At 45.2% G+C, this 25,167-nt stretch overlaps 1 protein-coding gene across 1 annotated transcript; it reads right to left on the bottom strand.

Moving 5' to 3' along the window:
• Nucleotides 1–405: 405 nt before the first annotated feature.
• Nucleotides 406–24,454, bottom strand: LOC138284440 (interferon-induced transmembrane protein 1-like). Its single transcript, XM_069223205.1, has 2 exons — nucleotides 24,233–24,454; nucleotides 406–1,602 (listed from the first exon to the last, which is right to left on the bottom strand). Exons 1-2 carry the CDS (start codon nucleotides 24,419–24,421, stop codon nucleotides 1,450–1,452), a joined length of 342 nt encoding a protein of 113 aa, XP_069079306.1. The 5' UTR covers nucleotides 24,422–24,454; the 3' UTR covers nucleotides 406–1,449.
• Nucleotides 24,455–25,167: the final 713 nt, after the last annotated feature.

The raw sequence follows: 25,167 nt of genomic DNA, 5'->3' as shown, positions 1-25,167 counted from the left end.
ACCTGCTAAGTTATGAATTCCTGGAGTACATTTTTTGCACTGTAATTCTCTCCTTTGACAATCTCTTATGCAGACCTTTGTTTTTCTGAGACATATCCTCCAAATATGTATTTATTTGCAAAGGGTTTTAGAGGGGCTGGTTGGTTGATGCACTCTGCAGTGCCTGTGAGTTTATAGATTTGCCTTTCAGGGTTATTGGATTCATTTTAAATAACTTAATCATATTTTTCCTGTGCTCTTCTTTTTAATGCAAAGTTCTATTTTTAGAGGCGTCATTCTAAGATTGGTCATAAACATCCATTTGAGCTTCACTCCACTGGAGAGTGAGTGTTATTTTTGCTCATTTAAAGAGCCTTGATATCAGCATTGGATCAGGCGAGATAGTTTCTCCAAAGAACGACTGACTACTTACTAGTGTGGAAAAGGGTGCTTTAATGAGACAGGTGCATTAGCTTAAACATTACAAAATCTTGGCTATAGGCCTTACATACTAAAATAGTCTGGCCTCACTATACATCTTAATCACTAACAGAAACCCCTCCCCTAAGAAATAACCCTCCCAGGCAAACCACCCAAATCCAGTCACCTCCTTGCTCAAACATCCCCACTTTCGAATCTCATGCATCCAGCACAGTTGCTGTCCCCTTCCATTCATAACCTACCCCCAAAACTTCAACTGATCCTCAACATACCAAACGTTTCCTGTAATAACTTTAAAACATCTGCACTAAAAACCACCTACACCTGCTCAAAGTGACAGCACACCCTCCCAACAATAAGAACATACAAAAAATACCCTCCTCTGGAAAAAATGCACCGGCCTCAGCAAAACTTGTATCAGGGTGGGAAGGTGGGGAAGAATCAGAGAATGTCCAGAGTGCACGTTCTTTAAATGACACCCTGCCTTAACTGTCCCTAAACTAGAATTTCAAAACTTAATCCTGACCCCGCTCCACAAGCCAATCCTTACTATCTCCCGCACTTTGGAACCTACCATCTGCCCGCAGGTTCCAAGGGGGTAGAGCATTCTGGCCACACACCCACCCAAAACCCCAATCTGACAGGCACGTTATGGATAGTGATACACTATAGATTTTGTATTGATTATTTTCTCGGAGTTCCCTCTTCTCTAATGAGCTTTTGGAAAAGTGTCTGCTTGTGATTTCCTTTCTCTCTATTTAGGGATGTGTGCCTTGGATAACATTTTTGACTGGTTTGATTTCCCTGGGGCTACCTTTTCCTGAGACTGATTTCAGCACAATGCTTATTTTATGATTAAACTTTCCTTTGCAATTACATCAGTTTTACAGAGTGGTGTCCACTCCGGAACAATGTTCTTCTTAGGCTTCCTTTCCCAGACAGTCTTCTCAAGGATCCCTTTTGTGAGTGGTCTTCATGGCATATCCTCAGGGGTGATGGAACAGCGTCTTTCGGAAGGCCATGATCCAGTTAACGAGCTGATGCAGAGGTGATAATGACAGAAATGATCATGATGCCAATGCAGATGCCGAAGAGGATGCTCACCGCAATGTTGTACTGCTTGGCGGTTTTTGCATAGGCTGAAGCACCACCCATGTCATTCAAAACCTTTCTGTCTCGGGCCTGTGAAGACAAGAAATGTAAAGGCTGTGAGGCAGAATCTGAAGAAAAATCACCCTGGAGCACATATTGTTAACTCATTGAGGAATAATATGGGGGTGCAGGAGTGGAGGGCAAGAAGGAGGCTGGAGGTTTCAAGACAACTGGTGGGTAGAGACAAAAGCCTGGCTTTGCAAGGGAAAACAAAGGGCTCTCTTGACCGCTCTAGTATGTTCACCGTCCTTCCCTACCTGCCTTGATGGATTCCGAGGGCGGGTATGGGCTGTCAGACCTATTCTACGGTTCTCTTTCAAGCCTGTGCGAAGATAGTAGACTCTATCTGGCTTCCAGCTCCTCCTTTGCTCTTACACTTGATTTCTCTATTCGAGTCTCTGGACTAGAATGCCTCTTTTGCTGGATGGATATCCTGTGTAGTCTCTGATGTTTTTGCAAACAAAGTCTTCCCCATATTAATCCTATTTCTCTCTAGTGAACACACCTGTCCAGATATCTCTCAATTTTATCCCTACATTTTTTTAAACTACTGAATGAATTTGCACAAAAGTATTACAAAAAGCACACTTTCTGGGTCGATCTAGCTTTCTGCCAAATGTGTTAAAATTCCATTGTGACATTTTTGGCTGTAGCGTTGTTCTAAAATCTCCATGGAGATTGCATGGGGAAATTGTGTTTTGGCACATCCCCTTCTTCTCATCCCCTGCTGAACAGATCACCCCAAAACTTTCCAGGAAGGAGCTGATGTGGATGGACTTTTTTTTGGAAGGTTTTGTGAAGCCATGTCAAATGTTGCCAAAGATTTTAGCAAACCAAAAAAACAGTGGTCCTAACTATACACAGTGGCAATGTCACTGTGAAATACACACTCTCTCACACACATACACACATATTTATATGTATATATCCATATATATACCCACACACATTACACATAAATATACATGATATACACTTTTTAAGCAGACTTTGAATTCAACATTACTATGGTCTTTGGAAGCGGTAAGGTCTTCTGAGTGTCTTAATTACTCTCTACTCTTCATATAACGCTCTTCTGTAGTCTGTTAGTAAGATATTTATGCTCATTTTCTTCTCATATCTTTCTGAAACTCAGAATCTGCATATCTCACAGACCTCTTTCCTCTTCAGCACCCTCTTTTTACTCTGTACTGCATGCACTTTCTTGCATCTCCTTTACTTTACCCCTCCTACACACAATGCACCCACTCAACTGAACATTGCATCCCTGTCAATATTTTGATAGGTTTGCACCTCCTTCACATACGTTTGCATATAATCACAATTACAATTGGCACAAATGAACATTACTCTGTGCTGTCTGCAGAGAGGCCAAGAATTGGCTGGGCATGTATTTCGAACTCCTTTATGACCCACTGACATGCACTGTGAGAAAATCAGAATGCATTTGGCCTGAACTCCCCAGCTTTCAATCATGGCCCACTCACAAACTGAACTCATATAGCTGCATACGAGCAACTATTTTCACACTACAGGTGAGTAATATGTTGCATGAAAAAACAACAGAATACACCTTCCTGGAAAAAGCGAATAATTTTAGGGAATTCCAGAATAAGTAAAATGTGAAATGTAAAACAACATTGTTGTTCATAGGCTGAGAGGGCAGCGTCTGCTTTTGTTGGCTGCAGCTGTGGCCGGGAGTGGGGTACTAGGTGGGGCCAGGACATTTACAGGTGGGGCACTGGTCCCACTCCCCCCACCCCCCTCCACCTCCAAGTGATGCCACTACTGGTAACCCTAAAGCCTTCTCACTCTGCAATAGACTGACCTTCACTGCTGCATTTACATTCCTAAGATATTTAATATGTCTGTATTTTACTGCCTTCCTCCTCATCCTCAGACTTATGTTAATTGGTTGTTCCACTTTAGATAGTATTGCACCTGTTGTTATCTAACTGGTGGCCTTGGTTCATGAACTGGGCACACTATTGCAGGGTACCCCTAACCAGTCAGGATGTTCTGGTATAGCATCACCCTTTTTGTCTTCTCATTACCTCTCTCCCATGTTCTCCACATTGCCTTGTAACACTGTTTTATGATTTTGAAATCACTAGGGAAGACCACCAGACAAAATTTCTTATGTGTGATGGCTGCCAATAGCCACTCTTAACATACCACTATCTAGGGTTTCTTCGTACCACCTTTCTTGACATACACTAGGCAGGACTGACTAGTCCCACATATAACAGAGCTGCTGGAAACACCTTGGTTTCCTGGCAATAAGCTGTTGCCACAGAGAAGTCTACTCTTTGCTTCATGTTGACTCTAAAGTCTCACAAAACCCTTTAATTGGGCCGGACTCCTCACGTTGTAAGACCATAGTATGGGAAAACTTAAGATGTAAGGAGGTTTTAGCCAGGCGTAGGAAGCTGAGTTATTATGGGGAGTAAATTCTCAACCATCATGCAAAACTAGCTCCTAGTCAGGGAAACACACTTTCACTAAGACAGCCCCATCTACAACTTAGCGGAGTAAGACCGAGACTGAAAGCCACTTCAGAAAACACGTTTTTAGGATCAGCAGTACCTGCAGAGCACTGTAATCAAGAAAACACTCACTAAAGGGACAAAACTAATTTAGTAAAATGAAAAATCATTTCGGGATTAAAATGGGACCAAATTACAAAACCTGGATCAGTCACTGAAAAAATATATTGAGTTTCAAAAGTAGCAGTATCATTCCACACTTCTTCTGTGCTCTATATGGACAGTCAATGAAAGTTCCTACACGGTACTCCCACATGACAACTGGAGGCTTCCTCCTTTCCAGGAGTAAAACATGACTCCCAGCTCCAGGCTGCCACCTGCTTTCAGTCAGGCCAGAGGGGCTGGATGAGCGTCCGTCAGGCAGGCATAATTCACAGCTCTCGAACGTCACAGAGTTCCTTTTGGATACCAACTCTCATTGAGTGGGAGTGAGCCTTTCACTCACTCCCAGGTACCAGAAAAAATCTTCTCGTGGACCAATGCCGAACCAGTTAAAACTGGTACAATCCACAAAAAGTGTCCTCTTTTGTGCCTTTTTATTTCCTTGAGGGCTTTAAGGAGATCAGCTCTCTCTGATTCTCTTGTAAGAATTACGTGGTTCTTGGTTGGGGTGGCCACACGCTTTTGCCACTGTTCCAGTAGCCTCTCCTCTGCTTCAATATTCTGCATCACATGCATCTGTGGTCTGACTGACCTCCCGACTTGTCCAGCCCTCCAGTTGTGCTCTGTCTCTTGGGAGCACTCAGAAGTCTGGGCTCCATGAGCCATGTAACATGCACAACCTCTAACTGCTTCCATCTGTTGTAGGCCTGTGCCAAGCCGTTGTCTTGCAGTCATGAAGGTGTCAGTAAAAAGCCAGAGTTTTAATCTCAAACACCATCAGATGTATATGTCTATGGATGCCAATACTCTGATCTTCCACCTCCAGACTCTCCCTAGTTTAATTCGTGTTTCTCACTTGTGGGTAAACTGATCTGTATTGATTAGTCAGTTTGAAGCTTTTCAAAATATCACATTTATTTATAGTAAAAAGAAAATGTACATTATTCCCTCCCTCGTCAAGCACGTGTTCCTTGGTTTCATCATATATGAAGTTCCATATACCCAGCCTGCACTGTACATCGTGCCTCCCACTAGGAGCCTTTGTACAATACAGAGCTGTGCTGGCCTAGCTTCCTCCTGCAAATTATGGCCCTGATTCTGATTCTGGCGGGCGGCGGAGGCCGCCCGCCAGAATTCCGCCCTCCAAAATACCGCGCCGCGGTCAAAAGACCGCGGCGGGTATTTCAAGTTTTCCCCTGGGCTGGCGGGCGGCCGCCAAAAGGCCGCCCGCCAGCCCAGGGGAAAACGACCTTCCCACGAGGATGCCGGCTCGTAATCGAGCCGGCGGAGTGGGAAGGTGCGACGGGTGCATTTGCACCCGTCGCGTATTTCACTGTCTGCCAAGCAGACAGTGAAATACTTGTAGGGGCCCTCTTACGGGGGCCCCTGCAGTGCCCATGCCATTGGCATGGGCACTGCAGGGGCCCCCAGGGGCCCCGCGACTCCCCCTCCCGCCATCCGGTTCCTGGCGGGAGAACCGCCAGGAACTGGATGGCGGGAGGGGGAGTCGGAATCCCCAAGCCGGCGCAGCAAGCTGCGCCGGCTTGGAGGATTCCTGGAGGCAGCGGGAAACCGGCGGGAGACCGCCGGTTTCCCTTTACTGACCGCGGCTAAGCCGCCACGGTCAGAATGCCCCGCAGGGCACCGCCGGCCTGTCGGCGGTGCTCCCGCGTGCCGCGGCCCTGGCGGTTCTATACCGCCAGGGTCGTAATGAGGGCCTATGTTTCTGTTTTGTCTCTGTCAGATCCCATTCAGATGGTCCATGGAGCAAGCAAGAGGTACTGGGCCACAGGTGTGGAGACTGGGGTCCTTTGCCTCTGAAGTTGTGTGATGCTTCATACTCTGATTCTGCAAACTGGGACTAGGACAACCCTTCAGCACTTGAAGTTCGGTGGTAGTGATGGAAAATACTCATGTGCTTCTCAGGGAGGTTAGAATGGGAGCATACCAAGCTCAGCACTTAACTGACACCCAGCAGTGTAATTATTGGACTGTTCAGCCTATTACTTATATTTGTAAAAGAGAAATACTTTAGTACGCAATCAAAATCGATGCTACGCACTGGCAAAAGTATCAGGTACTCAGAGTCTCTTGTGCAGGGCCACTGCCTACCGGTGGGAATGCCTCCTCTGTTCCCACCTCCACCTGCTTTGGTGTTAGGGCATTGTGGATGGGGATGACGTGCCAGCTGCATGCGAGTCAAGCATTTGCTCTGGTCCCTGGGATCAGATGTGGGCCACGTGGCAGAGTCCTGAGTTGGCAGTAGGACTGTGTCTGACTTTGGTGGCAGCCCTCTTCTAGGCACATGGGGTTGCTTGGAGACTGTGCCTCGCAAACCGCAGCAAGGTCTCCCGCCTCATGGACTGTTTGCTGAGTCAGCAGTTCAGTTAATGAGGTCTCCCGGGGTCGAGGCAGTGACGCAGTCTGCTTTAATTCTCATGTCCAGCATGTTGAGCAAACGCTTTGGGGCTAGCCACTGCAAAGTCCGTTCGGGCACACTTGGGCAGTGCCTCGGGCTTGGTACAAGCGTGCTCTTTAGTGGCCAGACCGCTCAGGCAAACTCAGCAGAGTTTGCTTAGGTACACCTGGCATGTGCCACGTATTGTAAGTATTTTTTCTTCAACGGTGCAGACCGCTCAGGCACTCTTGGGGCAAGAGCCACAGGCTGTGATGGCAGCATTCGTTTGCACACACTTGGACGAGTGTCATGGACTGCGGCAATTCACTTGGGCGCACTTAAGCGCTGCCGTAGGTTGTCCACTTCACTGGTAATGGTCGTCTTTGAGCCAGAACCACACCAGCCACACTTTTAGGGTTCTTTGTTAGACAGACCCAAAGCACAGGGATCAACTACTTTAGCCCACGCTAGTAGTGAGCTCCTCCTAAAGTGCTGGCTCTTTCCTTCCATCTTCTACCAGTGAGGATTATCCAGTTGTTCCAGGGCAGGGAAAGTGTTTCCTCCAGAATGGACTCCAGGTCAATCAATCAATAGTTTATTCGGTCCAAATTTGGACCATTTGAATAGTTAGAAGTGATCATACATACAAAAAGATAAAAGCCATGAACCATCACTTAGTAAAAAAAACATTTGGCAGTTAATACAGAAAGAAAAAATTCATAAAATTACATAAAAAGTTTCATAAATAATTAAGACAAGGCTCTCAAAATAATCTCTGGATCTTACCCAATGCAAGAGGCTAAGTGCTAAAATAATGCTAACCAATTGTTAAAAGCATGAAAATCATTCTAAAACAGGTTTATATATAAAAAAAGACATAAAAACTACATATAGTAGCTCCTATTGGCAAAGACTAGAAGTCAACCAGTGGAAAATAATGCCATAAGTTAATCAGTTCTATTAAATAAGTTGATCGAATAAATTGCAACTTGCGATTTTTAGAATTATATATGCTGAGGAACTATGAGTCACTTCAATTGGGGTAACCCACTAGCCATCATGCGCGGGGCTACATTCTTTCATCGTCGATAGGTCATACTAATCGTTTTATTTGAAATCCCAGATTAATATAACAGGGTGCTAGTTCACTAACTTCTAGACCGTTCTTCGACCGATGGGTTAAGATCTGTGGTAGTCCTACTGCGGATTTTCCATGCTGCTGCCAAATATTTGGAAACAGAGCTCACTATCAGCATGGAAGTGTCATATTTGCATATTCTATATACACTGTTTCGGTTTGGTGATGGCAGTGTTTTACAGAGAGGGATAATCCACTTCCCACGAGGGCATTTGTACAGAGGACAGAAAAATAGGACATGCTCAGAGGTTTCCTTGCATAGATGGCAGTTTATGCATTTGTCAGATAGAGAACTATTGGTTGACCAGCAAGCTGTGAAGCTGTTGACTGCCAATGTTCCGTATCTGAACTGAAGTAATAAGGAACGAGCACGGGCTGGCATAGGGAGATCCAGGAAGCTTTCAGGCAGAGGTTCATGCTTAACCAGCAGAAACTCTGCTGTCAACCGACCCAACCCAATTGAGCCGAGGGATTCCTCATGGGTCTTTTCCCAGTAGCGGTCTTTGATCAGGCGTTTAGCATTGCCAGGGATCATCTCGGGATTCTCCCAATACTGGGCTAAGTTCAGTTTAACCCAAGCCGCCCTCATCTCCCTAAGCCACCGTACTTTTTCCCATCCATAACAAGGTGGCAATAGTTCTTTAACTGCTAATCTGAAGGGTTCGAGTTCCTCCGTTTTCCATAATCTGACCCAGTACAGAAGTGGTTTTAGGTATGCTGTGTCCTTAATGCTATTTAGACCCAGGTCCAGTCTTAGGGGGAGCATCGGCGTGCCCTTCCCCAGTCTGGATATGCGTCTAAGGAAATTATTTTCTTTGGTTTGAAGAGTGTCCATTTGTCTGTGGAATCCCCAAAGTTCCGCTCCATGTAGGGCCGCGGCACGAATTTGGGCTTTGTAGATTTCAGAGATGAGGGTCAGAGGAGGACTTGTTGCAGTGCTAGCCTTACGTCCTATCACTCCACATCTTTGGCTGATTGTTAGTGCCCCTCTCCTTATAGCTGGATCCCAGCTGCCCTTATCAGATAGTCTAATACCCAAATAATCATATTCCATTACCCTCTCCAGATGAATTGAATCTATCCTAATGTTTGCTCTAAGCTTCTTATTCGGGGCACTGTATATCGTGAGTTTAGTTTTCTTAAGATTTATGTCTAACCCGTAGTCTCTGCAGAAAACACCGAACTGGTTGACCAGATTCTGAGTTCCCATGGATGATTTAGACAGAAGGATAGTGTCATCTGCATAAAGTAGGCATGGTATTTTGGTCCCGGCCAGCTTTGGGGAATCATTAATGCAGTTTGCTAAATACTTAATACAATTATTTATGTATAAAAGAAAAAGGGTGGGGCCAAAACACACCCCTGTCTGACTCCCCTCTCAATAGCCACTGCTTCTGTTAGTGTCAGCCATAGCTGATTTCTGGGGACCAGATCAAACGCGGCTCTAAGGTCAATAAAAACTACGAAAAGGTTACCTCCGCCTACTTCTACAGTCTTCCATTTTAATGTTAAAAATCTTAGCACCTGGTCTATGGTACTAACTGCGGGCCTAAACCCTGCTTGCAAATCAGAAATGGCATTAGTTTCCAGAATCCATTCTTCTAAACGAGACAAAATTTGCTTAGCAAAAAGTTTTTGGAAGTTGTCAAGTAAGGAGATTGGACGGTAGTTAACAGGGTTAGAGGGGTTACCTTTCTTAAAGATGGGAACTATCTCTGCTCCCATCCAGGAGCTCGGGACAGGTGCTCCTGCAGTTACCACATTGGAAATGAGGTTCAGATATGGGGCCCATATATCTGGGTTTGTCTTGTATAAATCGCCTGGTATTTTATCAAGGCCGGGGGCCTTTCCCCATTTCAGTGAAGCGATCGCAGCCTTGGTTTCTGCCAGGGTAAATTCAATTTTGGGATTCTCAGTAATCATGGTATGGGTCAGTTCCCTAGAAGTAGCACCAGTAATCCCAGAATATAATCGGGAAAAGTGATCTGTCCACCCTACAGGGAGTATTGAGGTACAAGGCGAACAATTAGGATCTTCGCTGGCATCAGCTACTATTTTCCAGAATTTCGAGGTGTCGTTTATTTTAGCAGACTCCAAGAGGGAAACCCATCTAGATTCATCCCATGTCCTACGGGCTCTACTTTGTTCCTGTCTATACTCTTTCCTGGCTTCCCTTATATGGTCTGATTGGCCTCCTCTTAAAGCTCTCAGGAGTTTATGTTGTGCTTCCCTACATGCGACATTGAACCACCTTGCGTTACACTTCTTTTTAACTTCTTTTGCAGACTCTTTAGTGAAAAGATTTTTTAGAGAGTTAAAAAATTGCGTGTGTGCTGCTATAAGCACACCACTATCTTCTATAGGCTGAGATATACGATCCATATGATCAGCCAACTGCCTGAACACAGATGCCAAGGTGGCTGTGTCGGTGCTCAGGGATTCCCATCTAACATTTCGTCTATTGTTGGTTAATGCAAGCAGTTGTTCGTGGGTCTTGGAACAAGAGACTTCAAGTCGGGGTAATAGGTTCCTAAGAAGTAAAATCAATGGTTCGTGGTCACTTTCCTCATGTTCTACAATGTTCATGTCGACCATATAACCCCACAGGCGGATATCAAGCAAAATATAATCTATCTGGCTCTTCTGTGTCCCGCGCCTGAATGTAGGGTGAAGATTAGGATCCGAGCGGGAACGCCCATTGCAAGCCCGCAAGCCATGTGCCAGTGTAATATCCACAACCTGGTGTGTTAATCTATTTGTTTTTGGTCTTTTGCTAGATACCAGTTGGGGGATACCCCAGTAGGCGTCTTCATCTTTATATAATTCCTGGGCCAGCGAGTAGGGTTCAAAAGTGACATTAAAATCTCCAGCAATAAGAATAAAGTGAGAAGGTGATTTACAGGAAAGAAAGTTATCCAAAATAGTCAGTTTGTCGGACTCATATTTGCTACCCAGGCTCCTGTTATAAATATTAATTATTAAAAGTGGTTTCTCGCTAAGGGATGGTATTGATAACCCCATTAAATCAGGGCAGCCCAAGTCGATTATTTCAATCCGACATTTGAAGGAACAACTGAGCCATATAAGCAGCCCACCTGAGGGTCTCCCTGAATTCACCTTAGTTGCTGGGACCCAGTAACTTTTGTAGCCAATTCTGTATTTGGGCTCCAGAGCCCATGTTTCTTGGAAAAGGCTTATTTTATGTTTGTCTATGAATTTGCCCCATTCAGGGTTGTTCATTTTATTCTCCAACCCTGCAATATTCCAACTAAGGATGGTATCTAGGCCATCTATTATGTCTTGGGGAGCTTCAACCGCAGGGTTCTCTCTTGCAAATGGAATACCGTGGGGAAGTTTTATACCCTTTTCAGTTGTGTCTATACCAGCCATATTTGGATTTCCCACTACAGTATTTCCCAAAGTATTTCTTGCCCCGTCTAGATCGGGGGATGACGTGAGCAGTTCGGGTGTCTGAAGTAGAGGTGGATATCCAAGTTTACTGAGGTCTATTAAATCTATGGCTAAGTTAGTCTCCATCGCCTTGCACTCTTTATTTGCACCCCCAGTACAGATTTCAGAACTCTGGGCACAGGAGGAAGGCCAGATACTAGTTACCATCTTAGAAGGATCTGGCTGGGCAAGTGTAGGAATTGGCGTAGGGTCTCTGGTGTCTGCAATGGGGGATTGTTCAACCTCGGGATTACCTTGCCCTATTGCATGAGTTTTATTATTTTTAACTATGGAGTACTTTTTATCCCAATTATTTGAACCTTGGGGCTGAGATGAACTGTACTTAGTGCTGTCTTTTAGTCAATCAATTTCAGAAAGCGAAAGCGAGAAAGGGCTGTGTCTCGGCTGAGAATCAGTCTGCATCTGTGCCCTAGTGGGACCTCTGGGTGACATTGTTACCCCCTTAATAGCTGGTACAGCTTTGTGAGGGTAAAAAGCCTGGAGCCTGCAAAGTGAGATTATTCCCCCTAGAGGGTTAGAATGACACACATTCGAGGAGAGCTGTTGGACAAGGGAAGGCGCATTGAAGTTAATAACAATACAATCCCCTGTACCGGGGTTTTTGAGTGGACCCACCCAACCCACCCTCCTCACCATTAATATTGAGGGTATCATGTGAAAAGCAAATCTAGCATATCTATGAAGCCAGTGGATGACCTTATTTTTCAGTTCTGTAAATGATTCGGGAATATTAGGCTTAAGCTTAGGAACATTCGTAATAACAAGCACATAAGGGCAAGCTTCCGATGGTAGGTGTAAAGTTCTCATATTGGTTCCTAGATCCCTATGCATCCGGTCTGCTGGAGAGTTTGTATTGACCTTGAGCAGTTTTGTGCCCATGTTCATGGAAGAAGCAATTTCATCAGTCCGCCTTGGGAGGAGGGAATCTCTCTTTGGGTGCCAAGTTTTAGGGGGGTTGGCCAGTCTAGCAGTAGAAGCCTTCACTGGTTGATACGAAGAATCAGGGCAAAGTGATTGAGAGATGTGGGCCATACTTGGTGGTAGAGGAGGGTTACTGGCACTGTTGACTGGAGGGCAAGGGGGAAAATGTTGTTGCGAATATTGTGAATCTAATGAGGAAGAAGTATTTGGCTGATTAAGTTTGATGAGAACATCAAGTTTCTCCTCAATAGCTGATAGGCGAGTTGTTATAGGGTATAGTTTTTTGGAGAGCTCGTCTTTTATAAAATCTATTATGAAAGCTATGTCTAGGCTCCCGTTGTTAGTAGCTTGGGCAGGTGTGCAGTCCTTGGTCCGAGTAGGCACGGCATGATTGGGGGAGTTCAAAACGCGGGCCCGTTTGTTCTTTAGGTTTACCTCCCCTCGTTTCCTTTTGCCCTTTGAGCTATGCTCTGGGGAGGGTACAGGCCTGTCTGGCATAGACTGTGTAATTTCTGAAGGATGTATGACCTTGTCCAGGGGCTCTGCGACGGGCATTCGGGTAGTTTGGATAGTTGGAGGTGGAGTTGGCGGGGCAGGCTGAAGAGCTGGTGGGTGTAAAGGTTGTGGTGGAGTTTTCGACAAAGCCTCCATTGGTGTGGGGGCAGTCAGACGGCGCTCCACCAGTTCAATTTATTTTTCTAATGCCCAAACCGCTTTTTGGAGGAAACCATCTAGAGTCTTGTTATTGTTGGCTTTTACCAAAGGCATCCCCCCCTTCCGTCTACCCATCTTGCTTTGATAAGGCACTTAAGTCCAGTCCCAAAGTTTGGCAGTTTATTTCCGTGGATGCCCTTCCTCTCCTGCTCCCACCTTGTTTTAGCTCTATTGGGGCTTTGTTAAGAAGAACTGAGACACCAGGAGGGCCAGAAGTGCAGCTCACCTATATTAAGAAGGTGTCCGGGTGGGTAAGATATGTTCGTCCACTGGCCACCGACCTCGCAAGTCAGGAGGAAAATAATATGGCCCAGCCCGGCCTCTTCCGGTCGCTGACGGGCGCAGGACGGGCCCGCCCTTGGCCCGGGCTTTGCCCGGGCGCGTCCTGCGCGCGTCCTGCGCGCGTCCCGCGAGGCGGGAGCGCTGTCTCCGATTTAAAGGGCTCCTGCCCGTCACGAGGGTTGCCGGGGGTTGTCTCCTCCCCTAAGCGCGTCCCGCGAGGCGGGAGCGCTGTCTCCGATTTAAAGGGCTCCTGCCCGTCACGAGGGTTGCCGGGGGTTTTCTCCTCCCCTAAGCGCGTCCCGCGAGGCGGGAGCATTGTCTCCGATTTAAAGGGCTCCTGCCCGTCACGAGGGTTGCCGGGGGTTTTCTCCTCCCCTAAGCGCGTCCCCAGGAAATATTCCCTCACCTCCAGGCAGCTGGCTGTCAGGCAGACACCAGCTCGGGTTGCTCAGTAGCCTTCTGGGTCCTCTGCAGAGTACTGGAGAACTGGGTCAACAGCTTCCACTTTTATACATGCACAGCAGACGGGATGTGAATCCTGTGGCTGCATTATTAGAACCAGTTTGGGTTGGTTCCCCTTTCATGTGTCCTTCTTAGTCTGTCTTCCACTCACAGGTTTTGTCTGTAGTGATGCTCCTCACAGAAATGTCATCTCCAGGTTAGAGCACCCACAACCGAGGCACAAAGACGTGTCAGTGCACCTGGCTATCTACAGCCAGACTTGACAGTAATCAGGAAGCGATACAAAAGGCTGCCCTCTTTTTAAAGGACCCTTCCCACTCTGACCAACAAATACTGCAGTCCCACCCTACGCCTCCATCATCTTCCACATTGCAGTACTGAAAACCACATCTCTCCTTCACTCTGTTTCACTCTGACATGTATTAAATGTGTAACATGCAGATCACACACATTCATACATTCACATAGCTTTTGGGATGTTAGTTCAGGAGTCCGGATCACCTTGTAGCAGCAGAATTTTACACGAGTGGACCAGTAGATTTTCACTTCTGTGACATATATTAAAGGTCTGGTTACACTCGGACCTCTAGAGCACAGTATACTGTCATGACCCCGCTACATGCTAGACCCCATGACAGAGACTGTCAAAGAATGTATGCTGTAGACTTGAAGACTATTGCTATATCCCTCGGTTATTAATTTTGTGTGATCCCCACCAACCAGCGCTGGCCACCCAGTTACACTGCGTTGTCCCCAGAAAGTAGCAAACAAGTTGGTGGGAAGGCAATATGACCTAGTAGCTAGAACTGCCACCTTTGAAAATGGAGCCATGCTAGAATCCTAGCCTCAGATCAACATCCTGTAATTCTGGGAAAATCACTTCATCACCCTGTGCCTAAAAAGGAAGCAAAAGTGTGTAACATAGTCCTATTCTGTTGTAAAGTGCTCTAATGCACTCAAGCTATGTTTGTGCCAAAAAACTAAATAAAGGCCTACAAAATATAAGTGGAGACAATCCCGTCACTTAAACAATAGAAGGTACCCTCCTTGCAGCTGTAGCAGAGGTACAAACTACAAAGCCATCAAAAAGGTATGAAAATATGTGATTTTCAGTGTATGTTGTTCATGTTCATCTACTTGTCATTGCAAAGCAGTAAATATTTGAGGCAATATATAAGCATTCATTAAAAAAAGAATGTTCATGTGTAGAGATTCAATAATGTCTACCATGCAATAAAAGAGAAAGCAATACAAACATTGCTTTAAGAAACCTGGCACAGCTGATGTCCCTTATATGTAGAAGTTAGCAGGTTGATATTAGCAATGACATATCATGTGACATCAATGGCATACCAAAGGCTCATGCAACCCTCGTGGTGCAGGGGGCCCCGAGCTCCAGGGGGCCCCCTCAGTACAGTACTCTGGCCTGAGAGCTCCTGTGTGAGTCTGGAGGGGGGGTACTGTGCAGGTGGCCCCTTCAAGTTTTGTTACGCCACTGTGTGAAATGTACTTATGTATGGTACATTATGGAAAGTACACCATGGACATAAGTACAGTTTTACTTATAGTGAGAGGTTTATGATTAAGGGCCTGATTTAGTGTTTGGCAGACGGGTTACTCCATCACAAATGTGATGCATATCTTGTCCGCCATATCAGGATTCCCATAGGATATAATGGGATCATAATACGGGGACAGGATATCCGTCACGTTTCTGATGGAGTAAACCCATTCACCAAACTCTAAATCAGACCATAAGTTGTGTTTTCATTAATGCCTTGAAGCAGCCTCATTTCTGTGAGCGCTGTACAAATACTACTACGTCACAAACAGAAATATGAAAAGAGCATCTAGAATTAACTTTAACCATTGTAAAGTATACATATATTATCCACAAATTACAGGGTAGTTTTCCAATGGAATGACTCAAAAAGACAAGATTTTAAAACTAAGGTAATGTAAGCTTAGTTGGCATATTGAAAGGGGGCTCTTTCTCCAATGAGTAAAACAAATTTCCAACCTATATTGTGGAAATGCTTTGGGAACAATGATTTGTAAAGTAAACAAGCATTTGCAATGCAACAGGTCTTGCTTGAGTTAGAGCTAATGGCATTGTAAATTCATAACTGAACTTTTTTTGCCACATAAATTGGTCAACTCTGTCTCATAATTTCGTCTTTACCTGCCATATAATTCCACTGGCCTTTCATATAGCTAAAGCACTTCCATTTACCTTCTTCCTCTGTCTGCAGCAAAAAAGGAAAATGTTGCCATTTAGCATCCTACTTTAAATCTGCCATGCTAATTCCAGTAAAATACCACGTTCACAACCACACCATCAGAGTTGCTGGCTGGCTAACACAATTCCTCAAAAAAAGACACAAGACAACCACAGACAATAAATAAACAAGAAGGATCATGCAAACATATCAAGAGTGTTCAAACAGTTATAGTGCAATAAGGATGTTAAATTGGTCTGAATCATGGTCATAATTTTAATAAGGAGGGATTATTATTTTGGGGTCCCCACTGACCTAGTGTGGAGACGCAGAGATGACCTAGACAGAAAGGGTGTGTTGTGCTGAATGTTTTGGTGGTGGTTCTGTTGTCCTAGCACCACCACAGGCTGAGTTATGAGCAAGCATTTTTTGTAAAAGCAATGCCCTGCAAAGCATTATGGGGCGAGTTTCCCGAATGCAGTGAATATTGTAGTATTGGTTGTCCACAGTCACTTTCGCTTTGAGGATTTCTGTTTTACATAAAGCATTTACCAATTTCAAGAGCTTTAAGGGGAGTCTAGCTGGAAATGACTCTGATTAGGTAACTATGAACAATGTGACCAGCGCTCCAATACCGCCGATCAAGTTCACGCTGTTGTGCCTGTTCACGCTGTGAGCGCCATGACTGTCATGCAGCACGAAGGAGAGAGACAAACCAATGACATCTACCATTACCAATGACATCAAGTGATTTTTGAAAGGCAACCCCAGAAACGAATTAAAGCAATGGGCCTGAGATGGGCGTGGTTAAAAGCCCACAATACTTACAACAGGTCAAAGCGTTTGCACTCGACCTAAAAATGGCTTTTAAATACAGACTTATGTGTCACTGACTCCCTGCAACATCCTTTAGATATGTGAAATACTCTATTCCCAGGTCTATAGACAACAGACAGTGTACAACACAGTGACCTGGAGCTCTCCTTTATTGGGCTGCTGTCTTTACTCCTCCTCTTCTGATGCTGCTTTCTCCCTCAGCCAGGTCGGACCAGGATAAACAATATAAAAGGTCCTAGGCTCTGGGGCTCCACGCACACTTCTAACCTGGTGCCAGTGCTCATAATCCCTTCCACTGAAAGCTGGGGGCAGGCTCAGGCCAGATGCTTGGCTCTGGCTCAACTCAAGGTCCTCTTGGACCCTCACACCCAAAATTAGCCTAGTTTTCATGTGGCTTCTGTCTGCCTCCCACACTCTAACCACATAAACAAAGAATTAAGGAGAAAATTAACTTTGATATAAAACAGGTCAGACAAAGAAATATCCATCAAGAGGCTGAATTGTGCAATGTGGAACCAGGGAGACTCAATCAATTCTGGCTTCCCCTTGCTTGACCAAATTGCGTGATTCTAGGCAAATATTTTACTTTACTATGCCTCCTCTTTCTTCATTATTGAACATGAGAGTATCTTGAAATGGGTGAGTTCAGGGTGTGCGCTATCCAAAAATAACTCTTTTGGTTGATTTAATAGACAAAATGTTCTTCCATATATAAGAATCTGGGCCATGTAGGGTGCACATGTAAAATGACTTGCCTCCTAGTTCACTAAAAGCATTGTCATCAAAGGGGTCAAGAATATTTCTAAATTCATGTATAAAAATGTTGACTTTTAATAAACGTCTTTCAATACAATGATATAATCTGATGTGCCAAGTTGAAGCGCCTCCGCATGTTAAAGAAACACAATTTGTTTTTGTAATTTGAAGAGACATTATCATATTTTACATGATATTTGTTACACTATTTACAAGCCAAACATTTGCATGACTCAGCTAATTTATGGACTCTTAGACCCAAGCCAGGCCGTTTTCTCAGATCTAGCCCAGCTAGCCCTGATAATTTGTTGGCTTATCCACCTCTAACTCACAGTTCAGACCAGTGCCAGCTCCTCAGAATGCCCACCCCTGTTAGTGCAACACACAGACCCGCTGAAGACAGCACCTCATTCTGCTCACCAGTGAGAACCAATCTCACCACTGAGAACCTATCTCATGAGTGAGAAACTGTCTTACCAATGAGAATTTATTTAACCAGTGACACCTTATCTCACCAATGAGAACTTATCTGACCAATGAGAACTTATCTCACCAGTGAGAACCTATCTCACCAATGAGAACTTCACCAGTGAGAACCTATCTCACCAATGAGAACTTATCTCACCAATGAGGACTTCACCAGTGAGAACCTATCTCACCAATGAGAACTTATTTCACCAGTGAGAATCTATCTAACCAGTGACACCTTATCTCACCAATAAGAACTTATCTCACCAATGATAACTTATCTAACCAGTGACAACTTATCTCACCAACAAAAACGTATCTTACCAATGAGAACTTATCTCACCAGTGAGAACCTATCTCACCAATGAGAACTTCACCAGTGAGAACTTATCTCACCAATAAGAACTTCACCAGTGAGAACCTATCTCACCCATGAGAACTTTACCAGTAAGAACCTATCTCACCAATGAGAACTTATCTCACCAGTGGGAAACTATCTCACCATTGAGAACTTCACCAGTGAGAACCTATCTCACCAATAAGAACTTATCTCACCAAAGAGAACTTCACCGGTGAGAACCCATCTCATCAATGAGAACTTATTTCACCAGTGAGAATCTATCTAACCAATGAGAACGTATCTCAGCAGTGAGAAGCTGTCTCCACAGTGAGAACCTATCTCACCACTGAAAATGTATCTCACCAGTGAGAACCTACTTCACCATGCCTCATTGTGGATTGCTCATACTACTCACCAATTCGAGCTTCTAGCACTAGTCACCAGTGTGGGCTGCGTTCACTGTCACATTTAAAGAGCTTCAAATTGGCCTCTATAACTGCCCCTGCGGATCTGTTTGTAATGCTCCTAGTGCAAGGCCTTACCAGTGGTTTCTGTTCAGGTTTCTCACTGCTGATAACCATCAATTAATTTCTTCATATTGTCCAGACTTTCTAATTTATTACACGTTATAAATGAGGTGCAGTAATATGCTGAATAAAGTCCGGATGTTGTGTTAAACTGTGGAATAGTGGATAACTCTATGGTGAAGGTGTAGGTTGTTGATTGTGACGTGCAGTTTGTAGAGATGCACAAACTCCTCTGCCCAGCAGTTCAACCTGCTGACACTGCCCATCAAAGCAAGAGCCTCACACTGCCTGGGTGTGAGCTACCCTTGCTGCCCACCACTGCAAGCTCCAACATCCACCACCATTGGGAGTTTCTCACACTGCCTAGCAGAGCCAGCTCCGCCATGCTTTCAATACGAGCTTCTCAACCTGATACCAGTTCCAGTATAAGCCCCTCTTAGTGAGCGTTAGTAAATGCCGTCTACTGGTGCAAGCTTCTCTCACTCACATTAAACAAGTGCAATCGTCTCATGCTGCCCTCGGACACGTTTCTTACAGTACCCCACCCACCATCCTCAACAACAGATCCAACTCTACTGTTGATGTGCAAACTCCTCCCAGAGCTCTTTGTGGAAGCTCTCCACAAGCCCTCAGTGATATCTAGTCACAGTTCCTATCTGTAACTATATATCACACACACTGGCAGTGCCAACTATCTTATTCCACCAAAGTGAGTTTCTCACATCACTCACCAGGGCAATCTTCTCGCACTCCCATCAGTGCCAGCTTCACTCCATGCCCTGTAAAGCCCTTAAACCGACCACGGTGAGAGTGTTCCTTACTACGTGCAAACTTCTTACACACTATCTTCCTGCCTTGGTCTTTAGTGAGACCCTGACACTGCCCACCAGTTCCAGCTCCTCACCATGCCCAGTGGTGACATTTCGCATGTACCTTCTAATGCAGAGTCAGCTTTAGCACTGGTGGCTCCTGGTGCAACTTTCATTTTTGGCGCCCTCTCCAATCCCCCCCCACCTACCTCACCCCCAATGACCTCCTCGGATTCCCTCACTTACTCTGGTCAAAAGTGCCACTCATCTCTCTATAGCACCTTTCTCACATACATTTAATTTGTCTTAAAGAACTGGTAAAGGCTGGCTTTAGTTCTATCCAATTAACCCTTTTTAGCAACATAAGGAATACATAATGAAAAACTGGGGGGAAAGGAACATAACAACCTATCCTATTTTATATAGCTTGCATTCAGCTCTTTGATGACAGTTCAAAACAGTCACTGTTCTATATTAGGTTTGTATTTTATGAACTGCAGTAACAAAGGGATCTCTGTGACAAAGGCAGTAATCCACTCAGTTAGCCACATAAAATACAGATCTGTTCTTTGCAACACCCATATTAACCCTCTGCACTACTTTATGGCGAGTCAAGACTGCCTCCAGACAAAAGTTTGATCTCTCTCTCTCTAGCAGGAACATGAGAGAGATGGGAGTTTTGCCTAGTGGCAGCTTTGACTCAACATAAAGTAGCATAGAGGGTTAATATGCCCGCTGCAAAAAATAGAACTATGGGGCATATTTAAGAAAAGTGATGCTGCACACAGTGCAGCAACACTTTTCTTTCACCTGTTAGCCCCCCTAACACCACCATGTGTGCGTCATATTTAAAATAAGGTGCACCATGGCAGTAGTTAGGGGACTTGCAACAGAATTTTTTACGCTAGGCCAGAACTTTGCAGGATTAGTGTCAAAAATGTCGACGCTAATCCTGCAAAGCACGCAGAGGCCACTGCAACCAATGGAAGCCTCCTTTTAATGCCTGCTTTGAGCAGGCGTTTAAAGTGCTGGAAAAAATGACATAAAGAAATCTGACAGATTTATTTGTGTCATTTATTTGGCCACCCTCCCCCCAATGGGAGGATGCCCCCCATGCATACATTATGCCTGGCAAGGCATAATGTAGCGCAAAAGATTACAAAGTGGCGCAATGCATGCATTGAGCCTCTTTGTAAATATGGTGCAGTGTTTTTGGCGTTCTAACACCACATTAGTGTAAACAAATGGCAATATTGTGGTGTTAGAATGGTACTAGGGATTCTTAAATACGTCCCTATGGCTGTGCTTAATTTGTGCTTGCTGTTTCCGGTGAGGAGCACCAGCACTTATTTTTGGGGGTCAGCGCTTATTTTGTCTGCCTCAAACATTTTACTGCAAGAAAAAGGCACATATGGGAAAGACGGAGGAAGAGAAAAACGAAAAAGCATCACAATGGGAAAAAAGCAGAAATCTGCAAGAGTGAGCTGAAGGAGCAGGGAATGCCCATAAATGGATTGAAGAGGCCCGAGATGGCTTCAGGATTACGCTGCCTCTGAATTACGTGTTCTCACATCTCATTTGAGCAGCCGCGTGTTTAGGAGGAGGGCTTTGGGCATCGGCACCTTTTTATTTACAAAATAAGCACTGCCCTATGGGGCATATTTGAAAAAAGTGGCGCTGCACACAGTGGTCCACCACTTTTCTTCTGCCCCTTAGCGCCCCCCTAATGCCACCATGTGTGCGTCATATTTTAAATACGGCGCACCATGGCGGCAGTTAGGGGACTAATGTCAGAATTTTTTATGCTAGTCCGGCGCTTTGCAGGATTAGCATCAAAAATGTTGATGCTAATCCTGCAAAGCACCCAGAGGCCTATTGTAACCAATGGAAGCCTCCTTTTAATAACTGCTCTGAGCAGGCGTTAAAAGTGCTGGAAAAAAATGACGCATAGAAGTCTGTCAGATTTCTTTGCGCCATTTTATTGCCCCCCCTATGGAGGGATGCCCCCTTTGCATACATTATGCCTGGCGCAGGCATAATGTAGCGCAAAGGGTTTGAAATATGCTGCAGCGTTTTTGGCCTTCTAACGCCACATTAGCTTTAAAACAATTACACTAATGTGGCATTAGAATGGCACTTGGGGCTCTTAAATTTGCCCCTAACGGGCATATTTGAAGAAGGTGGCGCTGCACACAGTGCTGCACCACTTTTCTTGTGCCCCTTGATACTCCGCCTAACGCCACTATGTGTGCACTGTATTTAAAATACGGTGAAACATGGTGGTAGTTAGGGGACTAGTGTCAGAATTTTTAATGCTAGTCCGGCGCTTTGCAGGATTAGCGTAAAAAATGTTGATGCTAATCTTGCGAAACACCCAGAGGCCCATTGTAATCAACAGCCGCCTCCTTTTAACGCCCAGGCGTTAAAAGTTCTAGAAAAAAATGACACAAAGAAATCTGTCAGATTTCTTTGCCCTATTTTTTGGCCCCCCCTATCGGGGGAATGCCACCTTTGCATACATTATGCCTGATAAAAGGCATAATGTAGCGCAAAGGAATACAAAGTGGTGCAATGCATGCATTATGCCACTTTGTAAATATGGCACAGCGTTTTTGGCCTTCTAACGCCACATTAATGTAAAAAAAAAAAATGCTAATGTGGAGTTCGAATGGCACTAGGGGCTCTTAAATATTCTGCTATATTTTATGTGGCTAGCTGAGTGGATTAGTAAAGCCAGCCTTTTGTGCTTTAAAACCCATGAATATATGTGAAAGGGGAGCTATGGAGAAATTAGGGGCACCTGTGTGGGGTGGTAGTGGGTGGTAGTGAGGGAAACCGAGGAGGAGGTCATGGGGTGGGGGGAGCCACAATAAACTGTCACACAGGGCGCCACCAGTCCTAAAGCTCTGGCGCGAGTCGCTTCCGGTACCCTTGCAAACTTCTCGAACGCTCCCCGACCCAGTGAGCTTTTTGAGAGATGCTCAGTCATGCAAGTCCCTTACGGCGCTCTTCAGTGAGAGTACCTCACTACCAGAGCCGCTCACCAGAATCATAGCATATTTACTGTAAATGGTTTTACTCAATATTTTGATTCTGTCGCCTTCAATGTTTCGTAATAACAATTTTAGATGGGTTATCTGTTCCCCTTTAGAATATCGGAATCGCGAGAGGTGACACAGTAACTTTAAAAAAACAGAGGCGTGTATTTAGGTCGTTTAAAAATGGCAAACTCTCAGGTGAAATTGATTTTTTAATTCAGGGACATCTATGAACACGTGGGTCCGTATCTCTGGTCATCTACGCAGTCGAGCGCTGCCTAATAAAATTGCAGCGCTGCGCTAAGGACCCAAAATAGCGCCCTGACAGATTTCGTATGAGTCGCCTGCTGACTTCATTGGCGGCTCTCAGCGGCTAACTCTGCACAGATAACTGAGGGTGTGTACTGGAGGGCCAGGCGAAGAACGCATTCTTATCTGTAGACACCAGCACGGTGTTCAGTCTTGTAAAATTTGCGCTTTAGGATAAAGCACACCCGGGGCATTTCTAGAAGGAAGTTTTATGTGAGCCACCAACAAAAGATAGATAGATAGATAGATTTTTTGCAGTTTTATATGGCTTGAACTCGACCACAAGCTATTGCAGCGCTTTACATGACCACTAGTTACATTGCACCAGGTCACATTCGTGTTTTTTAAGCAGGGTGAGATTCGATGATTTGTCCAGAATCACAGGATGATAAACCGACGTCGAGATTAGAATCTGGTTCCCTAGTTCCAAAATCGGTGGTTCTAGCCATAACTCCACGTCCGCCCCCCTCTTCGTGGTGCTTCACAATGCTTTGCTTCCTAAGTGAGCAGCCTCTTCGTAAAGATGCTCCATAGAATTGAATGTTAATTTCATATATTTATTTAATTATACATGATAAAGCGTTTCATTATTCGGTTGCGTTTAGACTTTAGAGGAACCATGCGAGCTAAAACACTTTAGAATGTATAGCAAGATAAAACACTAGTCTAGAGTGCCTAACCAAACAACACATTGACAGAGAATGGTGAATTATTGAGTTAAATACGTTATTGGGTGAATATCATTAAAAAGGTCACGAATTAATTATCTAAGCGTTCTGTCTTTTTAAACTGTAGAATTACCCTCATGTTCTTCGTAAAAATGATGTCATATCGCTCTCCAGCGCATTATTTCCACACTGCTGCTGGTGCAGGCTTCTCACGCAGGCACCTCACAGCTACTAGTAAGATCCACTCACGACTCACTAGTGTCAGCTTCTCGAAGTGCTCCCCGGGGCAATGTTTTCGCGTTACCTGCCAAGGAACCCCACTCGTGGCTGTCCGGCTGTGTCAGAGTGGAACAGGATCAGATGACAGCTGGTGACCCAGAAGGTAAATGATATAGCCGAACTCCAGGAACAGAGACGCAGGACATTGTGGATGAAGGAGAGACGGGGGGGGGGGGGGGGGGGGGGGGGGGGCGCGAGAGGGGAGATGAAGGCGATGTCTGATTGGCCAGGAGCAGGTTCCGGACAAGGGCTAGTTCAGGTGTAATGCAGGGGCATTGGGCAGGGCCCTGGGCTGCAGAAGTGTGCAACACAGCGTAGTCAGGATTAAGAGAATGCAACGGGTAACTACGGGCTGATGTCCAGCTGGGTTACTCACCTTGATAGAGTAGACGAGCGCCACGAAGCCCAGGCAGCAGATGTTGCAGAACATGGCGTTGAAGAAGGACCAGAGGACATAATCTCGCTGACTAGGTATCAAGAATGTAGTACTGCCTTGAGTTTGGTGGGAGGGCTGAGGGGCAAAGCCCACCGCAGGGGGCGCACCCACTGTGTAAGGAGCCGACATCTCCAGAATAGGGCAAGTGCTGTCTTACAGGGATGGATGAGCAGATTTCCGCTCTCCGCATAAGGCCACTTTTATATCCCAGGGGGGTGGTGGTTCATTGCATCAACCAGGATGATAGCTAAGGTTGGGTAAGAGAGGAAGGTGTTGTTAGAGCGAGTGTGGTAACATTTACACAATCAGAGGGAGGGCTAGAGAGGACAAAGGAGAGGATGGAAGAGAGAAGTGAGAGAAAAGGACGCAGAGAGGGAAGGCAATACAAGGGTAGACACAATCGCAAGACCAGCAAGTTCACAACAACATACCGTAACTGCACCCCACAACTAGACCCCTTGAATCTCACCTGAAGTCTCCCAGAGACTAATGAAGAAAACACAATCACCACATAGTACACATCAGCACAGAGGAAACTACAGCAATCTTGAAGACCGTACACTCCTAGGCCTTATCGGATCCTTGCCCTATCAGGAGCAACCCCTCATCATAGAGGACCTTACCACTATTCTCAACACCTCCATCAGCACTGCCACCTTTCTGTAACCATGGAAACATGCAGCTGTGAAAGCCCTCCTAAAGAACCCAAACTCAGCAACTACCGACTGTTACAAATGGGGTCTCTGGTTGGCACTGGATTGTACCCTGTCCAAGTAGGGACCCTCACTCTAGTCAGGGCAAGGGAGTCACACACCTAAGATAACCCCTGCTCACCCTCATGGAAGCTTGGCTCAAGCAGTCAGGCTTATCTCAGA

This window comes from Pleurodeles waltl, chromosome 3_1 (assembly GCF_031143425.1).
Source record: "Pleurodeles waltl isolate 20211129_DDA chromosome 3_1, aPleWal1.hap1.20221129, whole genome shotgun sequence".
Lineage (NCBI taxonomy): Eukaryota > Metazoa > Chordata > Amphibia > Caudata > Salamandridae > Pleurodeles > Pleurodeles waltl.
Note: the sequence above shows the minus strand (reverse complement) of the source record. Positions and strands in the feature narration are given on the sequence as shown.